The following is a 14,465-nucleotide window of genomic DNA, read 5'->3' as shown; positions in this document are numbered from 1 at the left end:
AAGGCAAACATAATTATGAAAACTGTGGCAATGTTGTTCAACTTTTTTTAAAGATTTAAAGAACAAACATTAAACATTCATATATAATTGTACATTTATGTTCATTTAATGAATTAATCATTAAGGCAAATAATTCATATTTTATCAAGGTTTTCAATAGCAACGCACATGACCATGAATGGTCATGAGTCTTTCACGAGTCAGCAGTGGTACAAATTTGCAATGATTGCAGTTCTTCTAGTTGATCGTAATTGTTCGTATTAGTTGACTGTTAGTAGTTCAAGATGACTTTAGTACGAGCTTGTAAAAGTATGAATGGACTTGCTTCCCTGGAAAGAAAACTGAGTTTGTGTTGTACAGTACAAAAGTTATGAGACACAAATCAAACAAATGTTTACTACTACAGGGATCAATGGTGAGGTCTGACTGACCTTTCCATAGCAAATGTAAATAACTCCACCTTCACCCCAAGTCCATGATGTCTAAGTTTGGAATAAAATGACAGGTGTTAGGGTCTAGCAAAGTGATATGCATATGTGTCGCATGAGATTGACCTTGTATGTCATTCAATCTTTTTTGAAATGACAAACAGGAATGAATATGGTTTAGGCGTTGGTATCTCAATCTTTTACAAGTTCTCAAAGAGGGTGTGGGGTGACCCTAGGGACTACCCCTATTTTTCATTTCGATTTTTTATATTGTCCCATATATGAATATATATGGTTTATGGGTGGGGATCTTAGCTGTTATCAAGTTTTCAAACAGAAGGGGGTGGGGGGACCCCAGTGACTTCCCCTATATTTCATTTGATTTGTTATATTGTCCAATACATGAATATATATGGTTGAGGGGTTGGGATCTCATCTGTTTCTAAGTTATCAAACAGGAGTGGGTAGGGTGACCCTAAGGACTCTCCCTATAATTCATTTGATTAGTTCTCATACATAATTATATATGGTTCAGTTTAAAGGTGGGGATCTCGACTCTTTCCAATCAGGTGACTGCAGGGACTCCCCCTATATTTCATTTAATTTAGAGTTGAGGATCCCAACTTTTTCAAAGATCTTCAACATGAGGGATAGGGTGACAACAGGGACTTCCCCTATATTTCATTTGATTTGTTATATAGTCTTATACATGAGGTTGTACAGTGACCATAGGGACCCTCTTATAATTCATTTGATTTGTAATATTGTCCCATACATAAATATATATATATTGTTTAAGATTGTGGATCTTGACCATTATAAATTCTCAAACAGAAAGGGGTAGAGTGGCCCCTCGAACTCCACCTATATTTCATATGATTTGTTATATTGTCCCATACATGAATATATATGGTTTAGGGGTGGGGATCTTGACCGTTACCAAGTTTTGGTAATTTTTTACTCTTGTGGATAGTTGTCACATTGGCAATCATACCACATCTTTTTATTTACATAAGAAACTTCCAGCTATTTTAACTGACCTATCAAAATTGAGAAGAAAAAAATACCCCTTGAAACTGCAGTAATATGTTCAACTTGAAAAGCATTTAACATGCATTACCAACATTTATCACTGATAGAGAAAATTATACTGTTACCAGGAACATATATATTGTTAGATAAACTGTTCCCAGCTGTCACAATGTATTGGATTTTCACATTAAAATTGGTGTACAAAATATTTTCTGCTTTTTCTTTCTTTTACATATGTCTTTTTGTTTTCAATTCTAGTGTTTATATTTATTTACGGTAAATAAATTTTACCATGCATATATGCATAAATGTATTTTGGTACCTGTCTGGATTTTTTTAGTAGCCAAATCCGGGATTACCCTTATCAGCTTCCGGAATCGGATCCGATATTGTAATCTCGCGGCAGCCATTTTGGTTTCAATGTTGTTTTTGACAGATAGTGAAATACGATTATACTCAGATTTACACATTATTTATAGGCGATTTTATGTATAAAGCTAGCCGTTGAACAAATTGAACATCGCTGTCATGAATAGTAATGATGAAAATATGTTTGAGATCGTTTATTAGGAAACTTAGGTAAAAATGTTTGCAAAGTTATTTTTTTATATTCTTTCAAGGTCTGTCGGGCATGTCGTGCGTAGCTAGTAACCAAGTAGAAAGTCCGACTGCAAAAGTGGAAGGTCGCAGACCTCGGACCACCGCTAATTCGAACCCCTGCGTCCAAATTGAAAAGATACGAAAATTTCTTCTTCTTTTAAATTCAAAATTGCCGCCAACAGCGTGATCAGTTGAACTTGTTCAACTACGTATTGACGACAAACAATATTCCTACGGCTACGACTTTTACAATTTGGGAAATCTTAACTACTTGTCTTTAGAGATTTTCGGCGATTAGATATTTCATACATTTGTTCTTTGCCGTCTTAGCCAAAAGCTCAGGGGATAATAAACTTCATAAGGATTCCTAATGTGCTCTACTTACTATGTGCAACTTCAAAACTTTTGGGAAAATCGACGATCATTTAAGGTTTTTCTGGTCATATTTTTTGTAATCCAGAATGAAAAATATAAAAAAACTGTTCTATAAGTTACAAATAATATAGTAGCAAGCTAGATGATAACAATGGCACGTATTTCAGCATTTATTGGGTAGCACACAAATCCAGGGTGCTCGCATAAGGCAGCTTAACTGCCTAAAAACGAAGTCAGGAAACCACAAACAAATTCAACAGCATAAAATTTTTCTGAAATATGCCTTGCGTCAAAACTTATCGTCTTCATGTTGATGCATGGTGTAGCCTACTCCCTTGCGATGACAAGGATTATGACTTTATCTTATCTGGAGTAAAAAATGGTTTTTCGATTGTGGATAAAATGCCTGATTTTAATACTCATGTTCTTTGCGATAATTACAGATCTGCAATGTCACAAAAAGTTTAGTTGAATCAAAGCGCGAAAGCGCTGTAAAGGCAGTTAATTAAAGGTTGTGTGTTTTTCTAGTCCAGTTATATCATTATCTTCCATAGAACAGAGGTGGTCTATATAGTATTTAAGATTTAGAGTTCTCTTGTACCTAGTTCACCTATATCTATAGTCTACTGTTTACAGTATATTTTCTGTACCTCGCCATGAAATGCATTTTTAAGACATATAAGAACTTTTCCTTTTTAATATAAATAGACTATTTTTAATTATTGATTATATACGCATATTCAGTGACTCCCATCCTATGAAAAATGGTTAACAAAGATTGACTACTCTCCTTACTGTGTGTATTGCAAGAACATCAAGTAACATAATGGTAAATGTACATAGTAATATGTCAACTCCTTTGATGACCATACTATTTCTTAAATTCTAACTCCAAGCAAAATTATTTTTTTGTATTAACATGATAAAGTAATCTACCGGTATGAATAAACTAGAGGCTCTCAAGAGCCTGTGTCGCTCACCTTGGTCTATGTGCATATTAAACAATGAACACAGATCAATTCATGAAAAAATTGTGTTTTGGTATTAGGGATGAATTTGTAGATCTTTCTTTACTGAAACTTGCACAATACTTAATATAATAATTTTAGATCCTGATTTGGACCAACTTGAAAACTGGGCCCATAATCAAAAATTTAAGTACATGTTTGGATTCAGCATATCAAATAACCCCAAGATTTCAATTTTTGTTAAAATCAAACTAAGTTTAATTTTGGACCCTTTGGACTTTAATGTAGACCAATTTGAAAACAGGACCAAAAATGAAGAATCTACATACACAGTTAGATTTGGCATATCAAAGAACCCCAATCATTCAATTTTTGATGAAATCAAACAAAGTTTAATTTTGGACCCTGATTTGGACCAACTTGAAAAATTGGCCAATAATCAAGAATCTAAGTACATTTTTAGGTTCAGCATATCAAAGAACCCAACCGATTCAATTTTTGTTAAAATCAAACTAAGTTTAAAGGGAAACTTGCCAAAAAAATCAAAAATTGATATTATGTTCATTCTGTATAAAAATGCTCAAATTCATAGATATTAAAGTTTTATTCTGCTAGATAATAGATCACCATCGATTTTAAATTTAGAGTATCAATTCTCAGGGGTCGGCCATTTTGTCACCTTCTTTGATTTGCACAGATGATATGTCTAAGGACCAAAACTACAGTAACCCGATGTAGCCGTAATTGCGTGTCAATATCTTGTCAATCGTACGGTTGTTTTATCCGACTAGTTAACTAAGATGATACGGAAAATGTTCTTATCATTTTTTTTTTTGATAACCATGATCGACGTCATGATCTGTTATTTATAACAATACTGATAATAATGGAATTAGTTGAAAAGTAACAAAATTTCAAATCATAAATAAGTGTTCCGTGAAACTTGAATTGTTTTCGGAAATCTAATGAGTTCATAATTCTTTAATGTATTAAACTTTATTCAAAAAAATTAGGATCTTCGCTCAACTGATCACCTGCATAGCTAAAGGTATTACTCCCAAAGGTATTGTAGGGGGTGTGAGGTGACAGGACCAGGTATTCAAGCGATTTCCTGTCGAGCTTGCAAATTCATCATCGTTTCACTTCTTAGGGTATTGATCAGTGTACACGGCCAATAACTTAAAACTTTCCATTTTGAACTATTAGGTGTATAATATGCATCTCTATCTTGCATGTCCGAAAGTGATATAGCATACTAGTCATTACTAAACTCATACGCTTGTTTATGAATAACATTTCTGGTGTATAGAAAATTATTTATAAAAATATAAATAATACCTAAAAATAAACAACAGATTTGATGAAATAAAAATCTATATACATATTTTTTCCCAGGGTAAATTTGGTAAAATGTAATTCATACTCGTTGTCAATGGTGAAGGACAGACTGGACCATGCCAGAAATATTGATTTAAAAAAATGTACGCACTTGTCGACCATTTGTATATACGCCTGGATAATAAGTTACGGAACTATAGCGCACATTCAAATATATACATGTATACATTGTACATAAGAAAGAAACATACATTTTGTGTAAATTGGGGTAAAAGTTTTGTTGATAGACTAGTCCACGTATGCCAACAGTATGATATCATCAAATGTCGAAAGTCTATTGTATACCAAAAGAAGAAGAAGAAGCAGAGATTTAAATACAGGTCGATATATAACTTTCTTGGCTCATCGAAGTTATGGACACTTATATATCAATTAGATTGTTCTGGAATAAAGGAAGAAATTCGTCATCATCACAATTGTTCCCACATGCATGTAATATGTACGCAACTGGACGTACACTAATAATCCCCAAGGGATGTGAATATTTTCCAGGAAAACTATAGAGTATCAAAGTTTCAAATCAATGTCAGGATTTATTTTCTTTCTTGATATTCAATGACAGCAATTTAAAGAACAAACTGCTTGTTTGTCCCAGGGACTCTGCTTTAGTGGCATCTTGCCAGTTGAAACAGACTTATAATTACATTAGACAATAGGGAAGATGACATTAAATTCGTTCTGTTTTTTTTTATACATCGTTGGTCAAATAGCTAAAGTATTATATATTATACCCGATATAGTTACGGTGTGAGACGAAGACTATTTTGTTAAGGACATTCCCGATTATGTATAAATTTTGTTGATGTTTTTCACACTTGAAAAGCATATATGTTCGTAAATTTCGATTCCATTCCAAAAAGATTTTTAAATTTTCTGTTAATTTTTTAAAGCATTTATTTTCAAATATCTGAAGTATTCGTGCGTTGTGAGATTTGTAATATTTTGATGAGGACATTAATTCCTAAATAGGTAATTAAAGATAACTTTGGGTGGACTAATTATATAATTGCAATTGTTAATGATCTGTTTGAAATATTTAAGGCTGCCGATCCTAATCTAAAATAGTACAATTTTGAGTTCATACACTCGTGATTGGAAGGCTATTTTTATTTATGAATTCATACTTCAATTAGAATAATTAAGTATTTTATCGTTCCTGAATTAATCAAAAGTCATAATTCATTTAAAAGTGATCTTATCATGCTTATGCAAAATATAAAAATATACAACAGCTATCCAGTTATTGTGCGACCTTATTATTCCCGTTAATTAATTTTAATTATTTTTTTTACATTTCTGTGTCTAAAACTTTGACTGACTCCCGTTTACAGTTCATACGAAAGGTTGTTCACACCTGCAATACCAGTAAACCGTGACGCCTAGATTTTACTGAATGAGGATCAAAGGATTAGAATTACATAATGCTAATCTTTTAATTACCTTGAGTTAATTACCTACGCATTCAACATTCTTTAGGTGTCACAAAACAATACACATTTTATTTCCACCGTACAAGCAAGTGACAATGTTTGATGGAATGAAGGAAAAGGGTTAGAATACAAACATGTATTTTTAATACACTATTGATTATGTCAATTTCATATGTTTGTTTAAAGTATTTGTAGAAAAATATCATAAAAATGTTCTATTGTATGAATTAATTTTATTATTAAAATTGGTTTTAAAATATCTCCACGATCTAATTTTAAAAGTTGCATGGCTATCACTTATTTTTCGTTGGTTAATAGCTACACCAAAAGTCGTCGATGCGCTTTAAATCGCGTTATTAGATGGTTAACGAACAAGACTTAAATGAGATATTTTCACTCCCCGCATGCATCAAAGACTTAAACTACGTCACATAAGTCAGGAAGTTTCAAGAAATAGAATTATTAAATTCCTAATTTTCTTCTTTATTAGATTTCATATCAAAATAAAACTTGGTGAATATGTTTTTTATGGTATTATGAACATAATAAGATGAAAAGTGAAAAATCGCGAATTGTCCCTTTAATTTTGGACCCTTTGGACCTTAATGTAGACCAATTTGAAAACGGGACCAAAAATTAAGAATCTACATACACAGTTAGATTCGGCATATCAAAGAACCCCAATTATTCAATTTTGATGAAATCAAACAAAGTTTAATTTTGGAACCTTTGGGCCCCTTATTCCTAAACTGTTAGGACCAAAACTCCCATTGCTTATGTGGGTCCCTTTTTGGCCCCTATTTCCTAAACTGTTGGGACCTAAACTCCCAAAATCAATACCAACCTTCCTTTTGTGGTCATAAACCTTGTGTCAAAATTTCATAGATTTCTATTAACTTAAACTAATGTTATAGTGCAAAAAACCAAGAAAATGCTTATTTGGGCCCTTTTTGGGCCCTAATTCCTAAAATGTTGGGACCGAAACTCCCAAAATCAATACCAACCTTCCTTTTGTGGTCATAAACCTTGTGTTACAATTTCATAGATTTCTATTCACTTTTACTAAAGTTAGAGTGCGAAAACTAAAAGTATTAGGATGAAGACGACGCCAACGTGATAGCAATATACGACGAAATTTTTTTCAAATTTTGCGGTCGATATAAAAAAAAATTAACAAAAAATACGAAAATTTATGAAAATTGTTAAAAATTGACTATAAAGGGCAATAACTCCTTAAGGGGTCAACTGACAATTTTTGTCATGTTGACTTATTTGTAGCTCTTACTTTGCAGAACATTACTGCTGTTTACAGTTTATCTCTATCTTTAATAATATTAAAGATAATAGCCAAAATCTGCCAAATTTCCTTTAAATTACTAATTTGGGGGCAGCAATCCTACAGCGGGTTGTCAGATTTCACCTAAAAGACAATTGCATGTTAGATTAGCTCTAAATGCTTTGGTTTCAGAGTTATAAGCCAAAATCTACATTTTACCTGTATGTTTTATTTTTAGCCATCTTGGTTGGTTGGTCGGGTCAAACCACATATTTTTTAAATAAGATACCCCAATGATGATTGTGGCTAAGTTTGATTAAATTTGGCCCAGTAGTTTCAGAGAAGAAGACTTTGTTTAAGTTTATGGACGACGACACCAAGTAATGAGAAAAGCTTACATGACCTTTCAGGTCAGATGAGCCAAAGAGGAGTTTTCAATCAAGGTAACAATGACATCTGGTGTCCATAATAGCTGTCTCATTAGCATTTTAACCACTTCCCATATTTGCTATCAAGACAATAGCAAACAAAACTTACTTGTTAATATGAAATTCTCTTTACGGTATGAGTTTTTCTCATTGTTGGAGATTGTACAGTAGCCACAGCTGTTACTCCAAATATGCTACTTATGATAAAGAAGGAACTGAACTTGTGTAGGCTTTATGACCTGTCCATATACGTGGCATGCCTAATTGTTTTCTTTGGTTTACTCAGACACGGCAATTTTCTATTCAAGGATAAGCATAATCCTATACTACGGATTGAGCAGATTGGGAGTATTGATGATGGATTTATTATAACTTTTCATAAAACAAAAACTATTCAGTTACGTGAGAAACAGCTAAATGTTGTGATACCACCGATTACAGGTCATCCTCTCTGTCCAGCCTCTGCATTATACCGCCTACTCAGCCTCCATCAAATATTAGGGTCTAATGGTCAGAAACCTTTATTGTGTGAAAGTGTAATTAAATCATTATCTTATGTTAACTTTATATCATTTGTAAATGACATTCTTGCCAATGTAGGTTGTGGTGATAAGTTAACAGGACATTCATTTCGAAGGGGGGAGCCACCTTTGCCTTCCAGGCAGGTTTGCCAGGGGAATGCATACAAGATATTGGTATGTGGAAAAGCAATGCTTATTTGAGATACATTGAACAGGGCCTATCTAGCAAATCTGAAGCTTTGCAGAAATGTGGGGCAGCCTTACCTTTATAATGTGTTAATATTACAATTGATCTTGTAAAAAGCAAGATTTTTTTGGTTGAAAATTTTGTACTTGATTCTTATTTACATGTATTTTTATTTTATATATATTTTCATTTTTTTATTTTTTTATTTTTTTTTCTCTCTATCTTTCCCTTGGATCCTGGGGTAGTAGTTTTCATATTCTACTTACAGCAGTTAGCTTATATTATGCCTTTTAGCTCTTTAAGACATGCTTTATATTCATTGCTCTAATGTTATATGTGTAATTGTGTCTATTTGATACTTGTAATAAATTGTTGCACCCAGTACTCGTTTTTAATGAAGTTCATAGTAAAGTAGAATTTGTGGGTAAATTTGCTTTTACGGAGATCGAGTTGGGTCCATTCCAGCTTTGGGTTGTTGTTTAATTGTTAAATGTAGCATGGCTGCGTCCAGGCCTTATTTTTGGGATGGCAATATTCAAAGCAATTTTTATAACCCTCCCACCCACACCAATAGTATTATTGGCTGGTAGCTGCTTTACTTCTTCTTAGCTTAATAGTGCGTTTGAATTCTAATATCTGTTCAGTTCTGAGCTGAATTAGCTCATGCTTATATTTTGCAAGCTTCAATTTTCTTTTTATTATTCCCCGACCCCCAAAAGCAAAAACAAGTCCCACTGTTCTTTACAATACTCGCTTTCAGTCGCTTTTGTTATCGGACATTTTCAATTTTTACCAAGGTGATGTCAGATGAAACATCATTTTTTTATTGACAATTAAAGAATTTTAGACATAAAAGGTTCATTATCTTAAGAAAAGAGGTTGAAGCATTGTTTTTGCAGTGTGTAGCAGGTCATTTGATAAAAATACAACTTTTTATTACTTCGTGCATTTTTGCAAGTTCCAATATAAACTAGAGGCTCTAAAGAGCCTGTGTCGCTCACCTTGGTCTATGTGCATATTAAACAAAGGACACAAATGGATTCATGACAAAATTGTATTTTGGTGATGGTGATGTGTTTGAAGTTCTTACTTTACTGAACGTTCTTGCTTCTTACAATTATATCTATAATGAACCTTGCCCATTAGTAACAGAGAAAAATATTTGGTAAAAATTTACATAAATTTACCGAGTTAATGAAAATTGTTAAAAATTGACTATAAAGGGCAATAACTCCTTAAGGGGTCAATTGACCATTTAGGTCATGTTGACTTATTTGTAGATCTTACTTTGCTGAACATTATTGCTGTTTACAGTTTATTTCTATCTATAATAGTATTCAAGATAATAACCAAAAACGGCAAAATTTCTTTAAAAATTACCAATTGGAGGGCAGCAAGCCAACAACCGATTGTCCAATTCATCTAAAAATTTCAGGGCAGATAGATATTGACCTGATAAACATTTTTATCCCATGTCAAATTTCCTCAAAATGCTTTGGTTTTTGAGTTATAAGCCAAAAACTGCATTTTACCCCTATGTTCTATTTTTAGCCGTGGTGGCCATCTTGGTTGGTTGACCGGGTCATGCCACACATTTTTTAAACTAGATACCCCAAAGATGATTGTGGCCAAGTTTGGATTAATTTGGCCCAGTAGTTTCAGAGGAGAAGATTTTTGTAAAAGATTACTTAGATTTATGAAAAATGGTTAAAAATTGACTATAAAGGGCAATAACTCCTAAAGGGGTCAACTGACCATTTCGGTCATGTTGACTTATTTGTAAATCTAACTTTGCTGAACATTATCACTGTTTACAGTTTATCTCTATCTATAATAATATTCAAAATAATAACCAAAAACAGCAAAATTTCCTCAAAATTACCAATTCAGTGGCAGCAACCCAACAACAGGTTAACCGATTCATCTGAAAATTTCAGGGCAGATAGATCTTGACCTGATAAACATTTTTACCCCATGTCAGATTTCCTCTGAATGCTTTGGTTTTTGAGTTATAAGCCAAAAACTGCATTTTACCCCTATGTTCTATTTTTAGCCGTGGCGGCCATCTTGGTTGGATGACCGGGTCACGCCACACATTTTTTAAACTAGATACCCCAATGATGATTGTGGCCAAGTGTGGTTTGATTTGGCCCAGTAGTTTTAGAGGAGAAGATTTTTGTAAAAGTTAACGACGACGGACGACGGACGCCAAGTGATGAGAAAAGCTCACTTAGCCCTTCGGGCCAGGTGAGCTAAAAAGAAGATGTGGTATGATTGCCAATGAGACAACTATCCACAAAAGACCAAAATGACACAAAGATTAACAATTATAGGTCACCGTACGGCCTTCAACAATGAGCAAAGCCCATACCGCATATAGTCAGCTATAATAGGCCCCAATAAAACAATGTAAAACAATTCAAGTGAGAAAACTAACAGCCTTATTTATGTAAAAAAATGAACGAAAAACAAATATGTAACACATAAACAAAGGACAACCACTGAATTACAGGCTCCTGACTTGGGACAGGCACATAAATAAATTATGTGGCGGGGTTAAACATGTTAGCGGGATCCTAACCCTCCCCCTAACCTGGGACATTGGTATAACAGTACAACATAAGAACGATTGTTACTCGAAAACGTACATCAACCTAAATTTCTCTGCAGCAAAATAAGTTTGTTACTTCATTTCCACGTGATAAAAGTTGCCTCCAGTAAATGTTTAATCCATTTATTGCAATAAAAATGTCAGGTTCCTTTCCAAATAACTTGTCAAACATCGTTCATTTTTGTAAATTTTCTTGCATTCGTCCGCCATTGACCGATTTCTAAAATAGGGATCTGAACCAGACCAGCTTTGACCGAAATCCATACTTTTACAATTATTACTATGGACGCACCGATGGAACAGCTGACAAAAGAAGATTGACCCCAGAAGGGAAAAATTACGTTTTCCACACGCATTAAGAGACTTTTGGTAACATCTAATTGATTGGTGTATATAATTCCCTATATTTTTTATGAGAAACACTGAATTTGATACATAAGATAGGTTTGAATGAAATTGTAATTGATATATTATAATTTCTTTATGTCTTTACATTTAAAAAAAAAAAAGATTTTTTTTTTTTTTAGAGCTAGATATTAAATATTTAGTTGGATGTTTCTCACAAGAACCTTAGTAAAACTTAAACAACTTTTAATTTGAAATGTTACTTTAATTGTATACTCAGATATGAATTGAACACTATAAAAAGAACATTATTTACATATGACCCTTTATACTATAGTTAAATCCAAACATTACAGTGCACGGCACAAACGAGCACTTCTCTTTCAAATCTCACCACTTCTCCCTATCAGTTTCAAAAAGAGAAGTCACTTCTCCCTATAATTCTGAAGTAGTGTGAGCCCTGTAATTGTTGTCATGTCAATATTATGACACATACTTTAATTTAATAGAAGACTTCTTTGAACCCTTTTAACATCATCTGATTCAATATATACTTTGCACTTTCATAGTGATTATTTGATTACCAGACCAAACTAGATATCATTGAGATGGGAGCCATCTCTGTGGGCCCCGCTGTCAATAACGTGGGGTAAATAAGTTGTATGGATAATCTGATATGAAGCATTATTTGAAGTTATTACATAGTCTCACGTGTGAATTTAATCTAAGATTTTAAGTTAAAACTGATAAATATTCTCAACTTACTTTCATAGTATAATAGTGATATGACTGCATGATGTGAACTCATTGTTGACAACTCTAAGGTGACTTCTGGATGTATGGATTGATATTTGAACAAAATGTTTAAGTGCTGCCCAATTGATATTTGTCACATATTTTTAGAATTATGCCTTCAATATATTATGACCCACCAAGTATAAAGTATGAAATATTTACGGTTCTCGAGAGGTAGAGTGGACACAATTTGTTAAGAGCAACAAACGGATGGACAGACCAACGGACTGACCTTTGACCTAAGATGCATACATTATGACACATTCTCTGGTGTTGGTTAATATATATGTTAAGTTGAAAATATTTGTCAGGTATAAAGTATGAAATAATAACAGCTGTCCTCTCAAAATATAGTGTGGATCAAATTTGTTAGCGATGGACAGATCAACAGACAGACAGACCTTTGACCTAGGAAGTGGTACATACATCATGACACACCCTCTGGTGTTGGTTAAAATGGATGTCAAGTATAAACTTTGAAATCATAACGGTTATCTAAATATGGAGCGGACACGATCTTCACCAAAGGACACAGGGTTGTCAACTAAAACCAAAGTTTTTGACCTTCACCTTTGACCTAGGAAGTTGTACATACATCAAGACACACCCTCTGGTGTTGGTTAAAATGGATGTCAAGTATAAACTTTGAAATCATAACGGTTATCTAGATATGGAGCGGATCTTCACCAAAGGACACAGGGTTGTCAACTGAAACCAAAGTTTTTGACCTTGAACTTTGACCTAGGAAGTTGTACATACATCATGACACACCCTCTGGTGTTGGTTAAAATGGATGTCAAGTATAAACTTTGAAATCATAAGGGTTCTCAAGATATAGAGCGGACACGGTCTTCACCAAAGGACACAGGGTTGTCAACTAAAACTAAAGTTTTTGACCTTGACCTTTGACCTAGGAAGTTGTACATACATCATGACACACCCTCTGGTGTTGGTTAAAATGGATGTCAAGTATAAACTTTGAAATCATAATGGTTCTCAAGATATAGAGCGGACACGATCTTCACCACAGGACACAGGGTTGTCAACTGAAAATAAAGTTTTTGACCTTGAACTTTGACCTAGGAAGTTGTACATACATCATGACACACCCTCTGGTGTTGGTTAAAATGGATGTCAAGTATAAACTTTAAAATCATAACGGTTCTCAAGATATAGAGCGGACACGATCTTCACCACAGGACACAGGGTTGTCAACTGAAACTAAAGTTTTTGACCTTGAACTTTGACCTAGGAAGTTGTACATACATCATGACACACCCTCTGGTGTTGGTTAAAATGGATGTCAAGTATAAACTTTGAAATCATAACGGTTCTCAAGATATAGGGCGGACACAAAGTTAAAGTGTTACAGACGGACGGACAGACGGACGGACAGACGGACGGACAGACGGACGGACGGACGGACAGACTGATCACTATAGGGCGACCTGCCTTAGTCGGCGGGGCCCTAATTATTTATGATTATCTGATTATCTTGTTAAATAAAATAATTATAGGAATAAACACATTTTTTCTAGAGGTTATTGATGTGTAAACCGGGGCCATTAAAATGTAACTCACAAACTGAATAAAAGTCCGAAGGAAGGACTTTTATGTCAAGTTTGTGAGTTAGTTTTTTTTATTTTGTGAATCTTTTGACACTCCCCTGCACGGCTTCAATAAACTTGCACAATTATTTGCACAATTATTTTAAATCTTACCTGCTGCTTTTCTTGACATTCTACTACAATGTGTTTGCCATTAATATCTGCTTCAACCTGATACACAGCTGACATGTCGTCAATAGGGAATACATAACGTGTCTCTATAAATTCTTTGCTGTTGTTAACATAGGTCAATTTAGATTCAACATTGGCAATGAACCCTTGGATTGTCACATGTGTCTTTGATTCTGTTAACAACACTGGAAAAACAAACTAAATTTAAGGCTGTACGGTGACCTATAGTTGTTAATGTTTGTGTCATTTTGGTTTTTTGTGGATAGTTGTCTCATTGGCAATCATACCACATCTTCTTTTTTATAAATCTACAATCTAATGATTCAATTTGA

General features: G+C 33.8%; 1 protein-coding gene across 2 annotated transcripts in view; it reads right to left on the bottom strand.

Annotated features, from left to right (window-relative positions):
* Nucleotides 1-14,465, bottom strand: part of LOC134712021 (von Willebrand factor A domain-containing protein 5A-like) — a 78,298-nt gene that overhangs the window by 50,495 nt on the left and 13,338 nt on the right. For both annotated transcript variants that reach the window (XM_063573112.1, XM_063573115.1), the window contains exon 3: nt 14,116-14,318. In XM_063573112.1, coding sequence (XP_063429182.1) covers nt 14,116-14,318 — 203 coding nt within the window. The remainder of the gene's footprint in view (nt 1-14,115; nt 14,319-14,465) is intronic.

This window comes from Mytilus trossulus, chromosome 3, assembly GCF_036588685.1.
Source record: "Mytilus trossulus isolate FHL-02 chromosome 3, PNRI_Mtr1.1.1.hap1, whole genome shotgun sequence".
NCBI classification, from domain to species: Eukaryota; Metazoa; Mollusca; class Bivalvia; order Mytilida; family Mytilidae; genus Mytilus; species Mytilus trossulus.
The sequence above is the reverse complement of the archived record's forward strand: the minus strand, read 5'-3'. Positions and strand labels throughout refer to the sequence as shown.